The sequence below is a fragment of the Mustela nivalis genome (genome assembly GCF_964662115.1).
Source record: "Mustela nivalis genome assembly, chromosome: 4".
Classification (NCBI taxonomy): domain Eukaryota; kingdom Metazoa; phylum Chordata; class Mammalia; order Carnivora; family Mustelidae; genus Mustela; species Mustela nivalis.
Window position 1 is genome coordinate 116,807,088 of NC_139023.1, and position 14,159 is coordinate 116,821,246.

The 14,159-nt window shown below is 37.2% G+C and overlaps 1 protein-coding gene across 20 annotated transcripts in view; it reads left to right on the forward strand.

Moving 5' to 3' along the window:
- Nucleotides 1–14,159, forward strand: part of FAM13A (family with sequence similarity 13 member A) — a 360,572-nt gene that overhangs the window by 46,141 nt on the left and 300,272 nt on the right. For all 20 annotated transcript variants that reach the window (XM_082726581.1, XM_082726582.1, XM_082726578.1 and 17 more), the window contains one exon: nucleotides 7,194–7,383. In XM_082726581.1, coding sequence (XP_082582707.1) covers nucleotides 7,227–7,383 — 157 coding nt within the window. In that variant the 5' untranslated portion in view covers nucleotides 7,194–7,226. Of the gene's footprint in view, nucleotides 1–7,193; nucleotides 7,384–14,159 lie in introns of those variants that run through there.

Here is a 14,159-nt window from a genome sequence, read left to right on the forward strand (position 1 = left end):
AGCATATATATAAATATATACATATATATGAATACATTTTGTATTCTATTTTACGGTCTTTGAGGACTTAACACTATACCCCTACTTCAGCATGCACTCATAAGAATAAAGAACGCTCTAAAGGTGAAATAAATTAGATCTTACACAATTTTGTTATACTTAAAAACATTTATAGAAAGTCCATCTAATAATATACAACACATATCTAGATTTCTCCAATTGTCTCAAAGAGACAAGGTTTTTTTTTTAAATCAAGAACCAATCAAGAAAAAAAAAAGAACCAATCAAGATACATATATTACATTTAAAGTTTGTGTATTTTAATTCCTTTTAAATCTAGAATCAGTCTTTCCTTCGTGATACTGATATTTTGAAGAGTCCTGGCCAGTTGTCTGTTAGAATGTCCCTCATTTTGGATTTGTCTAGATTGTTTTCTCATGGTCTCTTCCACTTATTCTTTTAGCTTTTGTATTTCTTATAGACTATCAGATTTAGAGGCTATATTTACATAAGTTTAAACATTTGTGGCAAGAATACTTTATAAATGAGGTGTTCTGCATGTTACATCAGGAGCACATAATGTCAGGTCTTCTCATGATAAATTTGATTTTTTGAATTAAAGTGAATATACCTGGATATCAATTGTAAAGACAGCTTTTTTTTACCCCTTGCAAAAACTGTGTGATCTTTGATGTTGTGAAGTTCCTGTTCTCCATCCATTTTTCACTTGACATTTTAGTGTCTATTCATAATCCTTGATAGGATCATTTGGTAAACGATTTGTGGAAGTTGATTTTTTTAATTCTGCTTTTTTTCCTATATTTGGCTGCAGGATTTTCTGCATGGAGAACATTTACTTTAAAAACAAACAAACAAAAAAACCTTCTTATTTATTTATTTATTTATTTATTTGACAGACAGAGGTCACAAGTAGGCAGAGAGAGAGGAGGAAGCAGGCTTCCTGTGGAGCAGAAATCCTGATGTGGGGCTCGATCCCAGGACTCTGGGATCATGACCTGAGCTGAAGGCAGAGACTTTAACCCACTAAGCCACCCAGGTGCCCCCAAACCCTTCTCTTCTAAACCTCATTTTTATTTGCACAGTATATTATAATCACTTACAGTTGTTACTCTTGGTGTTCCATCTATTCTAGATCTGGCCAGTAGGAGCCCGTTTAATCTGGCCCACAGTTCTTTTTGACATATCCTTTTAGTCCTTGACCATTCCCTTGCTTTCTGGAACAAGAAGTCTCGGGTTGATCTTGTGCTTTCCTTGGACTCTTTTTGTTTGGTGGTGGAATGGCTTTCTACTGTCCACATTCCTGGATAGATGTATTAGTTTTAGTCCCAATTCCAGAGAGTTTTAAGGCCCCTGGCTCCGAATTTAACTGGCGATGTAATCTGATTGTTCTTCAAAGTACCTTAAAATCTTGGTACTTAAATTCTTGGATTGCTTTAGGGCAACATAAGCTATTGAGTTTAGTAGTCTCAAATTGATTTTCTATTAAGCTCTGCAAACAAAGAGCTACATGTAGTTGTTGTCCCCTTGGGTCCCTGTAAAACCAATATTGAAGGTTCTGGTACTGTGTCTTGGTTAAGAGCTCAAGTGCTGGAGCCAGACCACCTGGGGTTATGTTCTCTAAAACTTACTAGTCATGTAAACGTGGGCAGCTTCCTTTTTGTTTGTGCCTTAGTCCTTGTCCCAGTGGGCATAGTAAACATGTCCACCGATAGGGTTGTTTTAAAATTTAGAGATGTTGATTTTAAAGTACTTACAAGAGAGCTGGCACACATCAGCACCCAGTGGATGTTAGCTATTCAAAAACTCATGGCTTCTGGACTCGTTCCATTTATAAGATTGATAGTATTCTCTTTCTGTGTTTTAATATCAGAAATATTGATGTTGCTTCTGAGCATATCTGACTTTATTTTCCTGTTCCAAAAGGTTAGGACTTTTCTCATTTCTAACAAGGGCACTGGACTGCCCAGCATGTGCTTTTTGTCCTCACCACATCTTTTGTGGAGGCAGAATAAAGTGTCTGCCCTCTGGAATCAGATTGCTTTAGTGTGACTCTTTGATGTGACCTAGAGCACATTACTTAGATCCACTGTGTTTCTGTAAAATGGGGATCACAGAAGGCTCTTCCTTCCTAGTATTTCTTTTCCAGGGTTTAACAAGTGAAACCATCTCAAGTATCTGAAGCCATGACATGGTCAGAAAACTTCATATATGTTTGCTATCGTTATCCTTATCCTTCTGATTTTCTCTTTACTAAAATCGTGGTTTTCTATATGCTCTGACTTCTTTTATTTTTTTCAAAGTACTTTGATCAGGTGTCTGTGTCTGTTTGTCCATCTGCCTCAGAACATCTGGCTACCTTAAAGCCAAAGAAACTTCAGTAGCAGCTTATGGAGTGGATCACCACGTGGAAAGAACAGCTGAAGCACCAGTGTCAGGGCAGCTCAGGGACCATAGCAGCTCCAACAATGCAGGTGGCAAGAGTTAATCTAATGGTTAATTAACAGCTTGTGAGAACACTGCAGCTGGAACCAATTAGCTCTAGCCGTTTTCTGTGCTTGTGACAATCCACTCAGGCTTCGGTGGCCTGCAAAAGAGAAAGGTCTGATGAATCTGGTAGGGAGCCTGAGGCTGGTTCTTGCTAAAGACAAGGTGGTCCTTTTCAGTGGCAGTCCCTGCAGAGTTATTCACAATAAGGCTATAGTCCTTACCCAAAAGACAGTAGTTAGGATATGTTACTAGAAAAAAAGGGGCAATGGGGAGAAGTAGAGACTAGGTGACCCCAAACCAACAAATACTTGATGAATGGTAATATACACAAAGCAAAGTTTAGAGAGTTGTTTGACTCAGAATATTTCAATTAGCCATTATTTTTAGCTTATTTTAAATCAAGAAAGGTAAGATACATGTTTGAAAAGGTAAAATTCCATAGATTTTTACATTTATAAAGCAGTAATGATATCTCATTGTCTAAGAGTCCCAGACTATTTGTGCAGAATTAATCATAAATGACATTGTTTCTACAGTCACTTTATTTTTCCACTTTCTTTATTTATTTGACAGAGAGAGAATGATCACAAGTAGGCAGAGACACAGGCAGAGAGAGCGGGGGAAGCAGGCTCCCCGCTGAGCAGAGAGCCCCATGCGGGGCTCGATCCAAGGACCTTGAGATCACAACCTGAGCCGAAGGCAGAGGCTTAACCCACTGAGCTACCCAGGCACCCCATCCAGAAGGGATCATTATATTTGCTATAAGCTGCTATAATATTTTTTAAATAACTTAGGTATAAACTACTGAGGTAGTATATAATTTAGGCATAAACTACTGGTAACATTTCATTGCTTTCTGCTAGCTGATTTCTTCACCAACCAGGCTAGACTTTATTATATATTTGTGGTCACTGACAGATTGTGATGACTCTAGAAGTACAGTGGTTTTGTTTCATTGTGTTGTTTTTTTTTTAAACATTATTTATTTTTAAAATGTTAACCTGAATTACTTACCATTTGAAACCAGAGATTCTTTCATTATGATTACATATAAATTTTCAGTGTGGTGCGGCTTTATATTGAGTAAACAGCTGGTTTAATTTGCAATCTCTTCAGCGTCTGTGAGGTCCATGCCTGGCTCTTCCTTGAAAACTTTCTAATCCGTAACACCAAGATTCCTTCTCTACACTGTCTACTAACAGGAGACTTAACCTGCTGTCTGCAGTTCTGACTAAAGGATGGAGTGAAGAGCAGGGGCGTTAGCAGAGCACTAATTCAAGGTGTTAAACCCAAGCATTTCCAAGAAAACCTTGACTTTCTAATAAAAGCTTTGGGAATTCTTATACAGATGGAACAATTTTGTATATATGTATCATTCAGAAGTCATTCTTATATATTTTAGGATATTAGAGATATATAGAGAATAATTAGATTATCTGACTACCCACCAAACATGTCTTGACCACGATGCCTTCTTTTTCTTCTTTTAATTTTTAATTTTTTATAAACATATATTTTTATCCCCAGGGGTACAAGTCTGTGAATTGCCAGGTTTACACACTTCACAGCACTCACCAAAGCACATACCCTCCCCAATGTCCATACCCCACCCCCCTTCTCCCAACCCCCCTCCCCCCAGCAACCCTCAGTTTGTTTTGTGAGATTAAGAGTCACTTATGGTTTGTCTCCCTCCCAATCCCATCTTGTTTCATTGATTCTTCTCCTACCCACTTAAGCCCCCATGTTGCATCATGCTTAGCGAAATAAGTCAAGCAGAGAAAGACAACTATCATATGACCACGATGCCTTCTTAAACAGCAAACTTTGGATGCACATTGAGTATAGAAATTATTGAGTGTATCTCCATTTTCTAAAGAAGAAATCAGGATAACTTCCTGGAAGAATAAGGATGATGGTGATGATGGTTGTAATGATTTGTAACAATCCATAATTAGTATGCCAAGTGCTCTTCTCATTCCTTTATGTATATGAATTCATTTCAGTCTCCTATATCCACACAAGAGAGGAAACCTTAGCATCAACATTTAAGATGGGGAAATAGGCACACAGAAGTCAAGTGATTTGTCCAAGGTTCACAGTGAATTAGAGCAGAATGAAACTTGAAACAGAAAGCCTGGTTCCATGCTCCAAAACACTATGCTGTATTATCCCTATAAGAAGATAAGACAAAAGTAAGATAAAGTGTGCAGGATTTATAAAACCACATTGAGATACCACCCTACACCAGTCATAATGGCCAAAATCAGCAAGACAGTAAACAACAAGCGTTGGAGAGGATGAACCTTCCTACACTGTTGGTGGGAATGCAAGTTGGTACAACCACTTTGGAAAACTGTGGAGATTCCTTAAGAAATTAAAAATAGAGCTACCCTATGACCCTGCAGTTGCACTTCTGGGTATTTACCCCAAAGATATAGATATAGTGAAAAGAAGGGCCATCTGTACCCCAATGTTCATAGCAGCCAAAGGCCACAGTTGTCAAACTGTGGAAAAGGCCAAGATGCCCTTCCAACGGTCGAATGGATAAAGAAGATATGCTCCATATATATAATGGAATATTACGCCTCCATCAGAAAGGATGCATACCCAACTTTTGTTATCAGTATGGATGGGACTGGAGGAGATTATGCTGAGTGAAATAAGTCAAGCAGAGAGAGTCAATTATCGTATGGTTTCACTTACTTGTGGAGCATAAGGAATAACATGGAAGACATTGGGAGATGGAGAGGAGAAGTGCATTGGGGGAAATCGGAAGGGAAGACATGAGAGACTGGACTCTGAGAAACAAACTGAGGGTTTGGGAGGGGAGAGGGGTGGGGGCTGGGTGAGCCTGCTGGTGGCTATTAAGGAGGACACATATTGCATGGAGCACTGGGTGTGGTGCATAAACAATGAATCTTGGAACACTGAGAAAAAAATTTTTTTTTTAAATTTAAAAAAATCTGTAGGATTTAACCTTATATTGCCAGCTGTTTTTAATGTGACATTTTGAGAGTATTTTCAAAGTTTCATTAATACTGGTTACTTTGTGGCTTCTTGCTCAGATACACCTGGTTGACTGAAATTTCTCATATGTTCAGCTGAAGGAGATTGATAGGTTTTTGATTCCTCACAAAAAATTATTAGCTATTATAAATTTGGCTTAATTGATAAATTAATAATTTCCTTAGCAATAGGTCATAGTTACTGCCCATACTAGTACTCTGTAGTAGCTAATACCATGATAAAATAATATTAATAGATACTAAATCTGTAGTATTATCTATAATGATAAGTAGATACTAAATCTCTATTATAACTTTACATTTGCTGAATTTTCACTAGAAGAATCTGGCTTTCATATATGACCTACCAAAATAGGTAAACATCTCAATGGATGTTGGTTTGATTCTGTAGATTATAAGATCCAAAATCAAATTGAAAATACAAGGACCATACTCAAAATCAAGATTATAGAATTAACTTGGTCCTTTCCTTGGGTCATATACAGAGTTGATTATAGTGTGTTACTATAATTATATACAAACTGCACTAGGACATTAATATAAATCTCACTTTGAGAGGAAAATGCACCTAGAGGAAGATGAAAGTTACTAGTTCTGTGACTTCTGCTAGATTACTTAACTCTGATCTTGGTTTCCTCAAGTCTGAACTGGAGGCAAGGTTTCTACTTTTAGGTGGTAATACTACAGGAGCTTGCACTTACAATATTTATACTTTGGTTGGTTGCTACATTCATTCTCAGAGAGTGAAAACTTCCTCCAATCCACTGCCTCTGTCCCCAGATAAGACGGTTTGCATTTTTCCAGCTTTTCAGTGTTTAGACTCATAAATACATAATGTTTATATAGCACACATGCTTTAAAAAGAAAATCCCTCATTTAGTTATAAAAGATAAAATTTAATATGGTATAATGTAATACTCCCTTAGAGTACAAATTTCCATTAAAAGAAACATTTTTTGTGGATTTTTCATTGTAGTGATAATTTGAATCAGTTAATTATAAGCTGCACTTTTTAACTTTATAATATGTACAGTCTTGTGAAAATGTTTAAATTGTGACTACCTGAGATGTTACCATTTCAGAGATGGAATATTTTGAACTTGATTGAGAACTGAGCTGATTTTATGTGCCAAAATACTGAAGAGATATTCACAGATGTAATTAAATCAGAGAAACAAATGTTCACTCTACTTAAGTGTAGTTTTTCTAAGTCTCCAAATTAAAGCTACTTTAAAATGACATCTAGATAGATTTTTCATCTTCAGAAACCTCTTGTGGTTCTAGGATCTACATGGAGTTTCAGTGCTCTTGTGTGAGTTTCTCTTCCGGTTAACCAGGTGCTTCTGGTCACACCCCCTGGTAACTGTAATAATCTATCTTAGCTACTGCAGTGTATTTATTGCTCCCTCCCTTAGCTACAGTTAAGTTGTGGCTTTAGGTTTCTCATTTTTCATTTCTTTTAACTATTCTATCAGTATATGCCATTTATAACACTGGGCAACCTGTGAGAGATTTTAGTAGTTTTGACTTGAGTAGAAGTAAAAATTAGTGAAGAACCCCTCCTATGGGTCTCCGGACGCTTGCATTTCAATTCAGGTAGCCATGCAACCTCCTGTGGTAAATATGACTGACTGCTCTTTTTTCTTTTGTTTTTTTAAGCAAAGTAAAGCAGCGGTTCGGCTGAAAGAAGACATGAAAAAGATAGTGGTGGTGCCACTAGATGACCCGAGGAGCTCGACCTATAAGAAGTTATTTGGAGTCAGTCTCCAAGATCTTCAGCAGCAGGGGCTCACGGAGAACGGCATTCCAGCTATAGTGGGGACTATAGTGGAGTACCTGGTGAAGCATGGTAAGTCGCGGTTTCATTCTGTTGCATTTACTGTTCCTGTACACGAGAAGAAGGTTTCCATGTGAACTGCTTCACCGTGTGTTAGTATATTCCCTAAAATATCTTTCTTAGAATATCAAATTATGTAATACAGCTTTTCCTTTAAAAAGGACATTAAGAGCATTATTACGGTGTAATGTTATTTTGACACCACTGTTCAATTTACCATGAAACTGAATGTTTCTAATTTGGAATGATTCCTAGTTTTGAGTTCTAAAATTCACTGTTCTGGGGCACCTGGGTGGCTCAGTCGGTTAAGCCTCTGCCTTACGCTTAGGTCATAATCCCAGAGTCCTGGGATCGGATTGCATGAGGCTCCCTACTCAGTGGGGAGTCAGCTCCTCCCTGTCTCTGCTGCTCCCCCTGCTTGTGTGTGCATGTGCGTGTGTGTGCATGCTCTCTCTCTCTCTATGTCAAATAAAATCTAAAAAAATAAAAATTAAATAAAATACACTGTTCTAACAATAGTGACTTCTCTTGATTCAATAGATTCCAACTGAGTAATTTTTAGTAAAACAAAACACTTCTGGGTTATCTTTTTCAGCTGAGTTCAATCCTGAACTTACCGGATGCCTTGATTGCTTTCATAAGCTTGGTAGGGATACTAAAAAAAGGGGAAAGAATTTTGGTATTTAGCCTATTATGGGGGGGTGATTTACTTTCGAAGTGATACAATTAAGCATGTAAAAAAGTTGGAGAATAATATAGTTCATTGAATAATAAAAAGATAAATCTGTTCTTAAGATCTATCTCACAGCTTTTTAAAGTGATTTAATTTAAAATGGGACTTAAAAACCTGGATAAGTAGAGAGAAAATTCTTCCATATCCCCTACATTCATCCTTTTCAAACTAGGGCAATATTATAGGAAAAATCCAAACTACATAATAAATGTCAATAATCTTTAGCAGGTTTGGGAAGGAACACTTGTGAGGGGGAAAAGCTTGGAATTTTCATTGTTTTCTATAGTGAAACAACATTTCTACACAAAAGACTCATTGCAGAATAGAGTTTAAAATTAGTAAGAATTTTTAAAGGTAAAACTTGAGACTTCGGAGGCATTCTGTACTTTGTGCAGTTTGTTTCCTTATCTTCCCATGATTACGAGTCCATTCCCCCGTACTAAGAAGAATCCTTTATTGGAAATACGTGAGAAACAGAGTGCATCTGTTCCTCTGTAGGAATGTGAGTCAGCTTGTGACAGGAAGGGTATGGCACGTAGTGCAGCCCTCAAAAGGTCAGGTGTTTTGTGTTAACTGAAAAAGCAACTATTTGCTCAGTTTACTAGGTATGTGGAAGACAAAATGATGTTTTGTTCCAAAAACTGAAGAGCCAGGCTTGTACCCTTACTTTATAGCCGCTATCCCCTTATTTTTAGAGGATGGTAAGCTGCAGACAGGTAAGATTCTTAGAGAAGAGCTCCGGGTTTATTCAAATACTTTAAACAGGTTAAACCAAAAAGGTGTAGCATACAGTATAGCGGGAAGATGGGGCCTCTACCTCCAGGGTCCTGAAATCACATTAAATTGTGAGAGCTCTGAAGATCTCAGAAACACTCAGTATTGAGTAAAACTGTATGCTACTCATTTAGATATAAATGGATCTCTAGGTAATTCATTTAATCTCTTAAATAGGGTTGTTTAATATTATTCATTTGAATACAAAGTATAACTACCTAAAATATTTTGGTTTTTGGTATAGTCAGTGTTCTGATCTTTTACCTAATAGTGACTGAGTTATAGCCTCTTGGGGTTACACTTATGTAAAATCATTTTCATTTTTAAGTTTTAAAAAATTTTTAAGTTTTAAGAAATTATTGAATAGTTAATATCATGTGGTACAAAATACTGGATATGCACTGAAAAATCTCTCCCTCTAAAACCTGTCCCCTGACTGATTATTCATTTCCCCTCTCAGAAACAACATTACTTCACCAGCATCTGACATAGTCTTACAAAGATATTTTATGAATATATATAATCATATATGCATATGTTCTTTTTTTCCCTGTGAACATAAATACAGCATACCATTCACACTGTTATAAATCTTTTAGAAAAGTCATTTAGCAGTATATTGTAGAGATCTTTCCATATTGCATAAAAAGCTTTACTCATGTAATTCTTTTTTCCCTTACACACTGGCCAGATACACGTATCATTTCTTTAAGCGGTCGTGTGCTGATGAATATTGAATTGTATGCAGTCTTTTGCTATCTGTAAGCAAGGATTCAGTGACCAGCCTTTCTCACAGGTCATTTCAAGCATGGTGGGTGTATATGGAGATCTGGGTCAAAAGTATGTGCATTTATAATCAACTCTTTAAGAGTTGAGCCAGCTAAGTTCACAACATCACTCTATGAACATTTTGGCAAAATCTGAATTAGGAATTGGTTTTCTTCTATCTCTTCTTGTCCATAGTTATAGGTTAGTTAGGTATATTCAGGTTAATGCAAAGTAAATATTTTAAGGTTCAATCAGTCCTTCTTAACTAGAAATGTAAAATAGAAAATCACTTATTCTTACCTAGAAATGTGAAATAGAATCACTAGTGGAATCTTTTCAGAATACCCATCCATTGGTGATACTTCTGATGCATGGAATCAGACTCTTGGCTTGGCAAGCTAAGGTGGGTAGGGCACCTAGCCTATATTTTCAAAGGTTGTGTAGTTAATTATTGTGTAGACAACTAGAAGTTCTTTACTATGTCTGAAACTACCATGTTCACAAGCCAAAAACTTTGTAGAAGTCTGAAGGGCAGAATGAAGTTTGTAGGCAAGGTACTTCAACTAGTTTCATTAATTATTTTGTATTTTTTTTTAAGTCAACAGATATGTACTGTACCTCTCCCTATTGTGCACCTACAATGCACTATACAGTAGGCCCTCTGTAAGGTATCAGAGGTAGGGATGATTGGTCATATTATTTAACCCTAGGTAGATACATTAAACATCAAAGTATGACCACAGTACATGTAGACCTTTAACAATGTGAGGGAAAACTCTTTGTAATGAAAGAATATGAGGACAGAAAGGGTTTATTAAGGTCTTATATGATGGTCTTTTAAAAAGACTTTGAACTTTATTTCCTTAAAAAAAAAAAGGAAGAAAGAAAAGAAAAAAACGTGATTTTTCCCATTTGAAGAAAATTTTACAAGTTATTAGCTAGATCATCTTTATACTGTTTGAAAATAACTAATCTTGCTGATAGTGTTAACTGGATTCCTTCTCTTTAGCATGAAGATCCTATGGGATATACCATTTTAAATAGTGTAGAACTCTCCACTTACCACCAGGTGTCAGAATATGCTCATACATTGTCTTCTTTTCTGGGCCAAAGTGTGCTAGTTCAGCAAATTCTGACTTCTGGCATTTTCAGTTTCTAACATATTCATACTATTTTGAAATAAATATCTCAATTGTACAGGAAGGTGACTGTCAATGGTGTAGATGTTATTTCATCGATGTGATTTTTTTCATTGTTAAACCAGTTATTAAGTTGCTGTTTCATGTTGATTAACCTGTACCTCCTGAAATAAAATCTAAGAGAATCTCAGAAATATACGAGAATAACTTCACAAAGCCTTCTAAGCATCTCCTTCCTCTAAACATTTCTTTTACAATCACCATTTCCTAAAAATTTGAGGTAGGAAAACTGAGAGGTGGTAAGTCTGGTAAGCCTCATATGGGTATTGGATATATTATAAAATTGTTATGGGCTTTAAAAACCGTATGGGTTTTTTATCCCCCTAAGTATAATAGAACCAGGGGTAAGGTGCCCCTAGTTGAAAATCACTGGGTAGCATAAAAATTGTTTGGGTGAGAAATATTTTTGAGGGAAGAGAGTTAAACAAATAAATGGAATAGGGACAGAAAAAAATAGTTGAGAAGCATGAACCTCAGTGACTTCCTTAATACCTTATCTCTCTGCCAGTAAAGGGCAGTGGGATCCAGGGACCTTGAAGGACCAAAGCCAGTTCTTAGAGCTGGGTAGTTATTTTGGAATAACTGGAAATATTTATTTGAGGGAAGGGTCAAAAAGCCTAGTTGGAAAAGAAAACCTAAGGTCAAAGCTAGAACAACACTGTGAAATCAGGTCCAAGAGTCATTTTCTGGTCAAAAACAGGCTCAGGAGCTGAGTAGATAAGTAGAATTCTAAATTTTCATGATTTGGGCCTTGACCAGAGATGGGTGCTATTTTTTGGGTGCTGTCTGTTGAAGTTAGTACACATTTCTGAAGTTACAGATAAAGCTTGTAGAATGGAGGAAATAGACCTTGAAAGCTTTAAAAATGGGTTAAACAGAAGTCTCTCAGTAACCAAGATTCTGCAGTATTAAAGGAAATGGCATTACATTTACCTGTTGTGTAACAGGTTACTGCAAAACATGTAGTTTAAAACAACCGTGTTTCTTATCTCACAGTTTCTGTGTGTCAGGAATCTGGGCACAGTCCAGTCATATCTTGTGTCTTAGGGGCTCTTGGAAGGCTGCAGTCTGGTGTTGGCTGAGGCTTTAGTCATAACAGTACTTTGAGTGCCGGCGGGTTCACTTTCAAGCCCATTCACGTGGTTGTTAGCAGGATTCTGTTCCCTGTGGGCTGTTGACCTGAGGGTCTCAGTTACTCACTGGCTATTGTCCAGAAACCACCCTCCACTCCCTGACACATGGACCTCTTCGTGAGGTAGCTAACCAAATAAAAAGCCGCTGATTCATCAGAGTGACTAAGCCCGCAGAGCCAGAGAGAAACAAACAAGTAAGATGAACATCAGTCTTGTATAACCTAAGGTCAAAACCAAGATTAGAACCCAATCACATAATCTTGTTACAGTCTCCTGGTTAGAAGCAAGGCACTAGATCCAGACCCCAAGCAAGGGGAAGGGATTCCACGTTGGTGTGGACACCCGGAGATGGGCATCCTTGGGGCCATTTGAGAAGCTGCCTGCCACACGTTCTGACTGGTATCTCCTCTGATTACATGGTGCCCTGGTGACACTGGTTGGGGAAATACTTTTAATATCTTCTCTGGTTTCACAGACTTTTGTCAAAATTGGAGCTAAAATTCATGTCAACTTTTGAGATTCATGTTCTTTACATCCAAAGTGTACATCTATAAACGCCGTGAGGATAATGCTAGCATTTGATTTATTTTTTCATGGTTTTTTTTTTTTTTTTAAGTTCCTTAACATGGGGTCAGGTACTTACTATGGACTTAAATTGAAAGGTTCATTAAATGTTTTATCATATTACAAACTAGTATGAAATTAGCTTTCTTCTTTTTCTTTAGAAAGAGCAATACAATTATCAGGTAAGAAAAAGAAGTAAACTAATATAAACAAACACCCCCTCATCTAAATAATTCCAGTGGGCTTCAGTCCTTATGTCACTGCTAAATGTCATCACTAGGCTCTCCACAGGCTGGCTGGCTTTCTTCCATGGGGTTCTGTCTCCTTGAACCCAATACCCTGAGCTGGAAATCATTACCTTTCCCCTAAGCCAGCTACCATCCCTCAACCCCTCTTCACCTTATCCTTCACAGTCCTTTTTCTTGGATTTCCTAGTTTTTAAACCTTAAAATTACCTTCCAACTCTTCCTTACTTCCTTTTTGTACTCAGTTACTCAATCAACTTTTTTCTTTCCTTTTCGCCCTTCCCACAGGCATCTGTCTTTCTTACTGCCTAGGGTAGAATGTGGTTCCCTAAGGCAAGCTTTCTGCCCTCCATTCTCTTCTCAGCTAGCAAGATCTTCTGTACTCCTTGATTTTATTGTGTTCCGTACCCCTTAATGCTCCCATGAGAAAGTCTTTTTAAGTAAGATCTTTTAAGTAAGATCTGCTCCCAATGTGGGGCTCAAACTCACGACTCTACGATCAAGAGTTGCACGTTCTACAGACTGAGGCAGCTGGGCATCCCACGTCTTCGCTGTTGAACTTGCCATTTGTGGCCTTAACCCATTTCTTCCATTTTATTACCTCACCGCTTTTTGACCTAAACACTCCCCCATTTCCATGTGTTTATCTTCCTTTATGCTGTCCTATCTCTGCCTCTTAATTCATATATTCCTCTTTTCAGGCATAAATCCAGGTTTTATGTCTCCTGCTGCTTAACCCTTTGGGGGCCCTTTTTAAGAAGACGAATACAAAATTAAGAATAAGAATTAGGGAAAAGCATTGGAAAGGACCTAAATAAATGAAGGGGCCCTGAAGCTTAAACTTCATTAGCTTCACAGTTCTTCAGCCCCAGTCTTCCCATCTTCCTTATGCTTTAGACAAAGATGGGGCAAAGCATCGAAAATTCCCTTATGGAGCCTTCTGTGCTGACCCCCGCCAACAATAATATCCCCTGTCAACTCGGGAGAAGACAAGCAACTTGTCTTATGTTACATTGTAATCTCCTAGAGTTTTATCCTTGGAATTCAATGAATACTAAAGAATATTTCTTAATTATTACAAAGGTAATCACATACAGTTAAGAAGTTTCTTACATACATTTTAGTTTTTTCTTTTTTAAATAGTTTTAATTAAATGCTAAGCAGCTGTTGGAGCCCAGGGTAAGTTTCTGTAATGTACTGATTATATGAATGCAATTTCTTTGTAGAATGGTATCTGTTTTATATTTCTGTGTGTCTTAACCTTATTTTTAGAGGTCAGCTTTTAGAACAAGCCCATATGATCTCTTCAGTTGATCCATAGTAAGTGTGAAGATCTATTATCGTAGGAAAGCATTTTTGCAAAATGTGAACA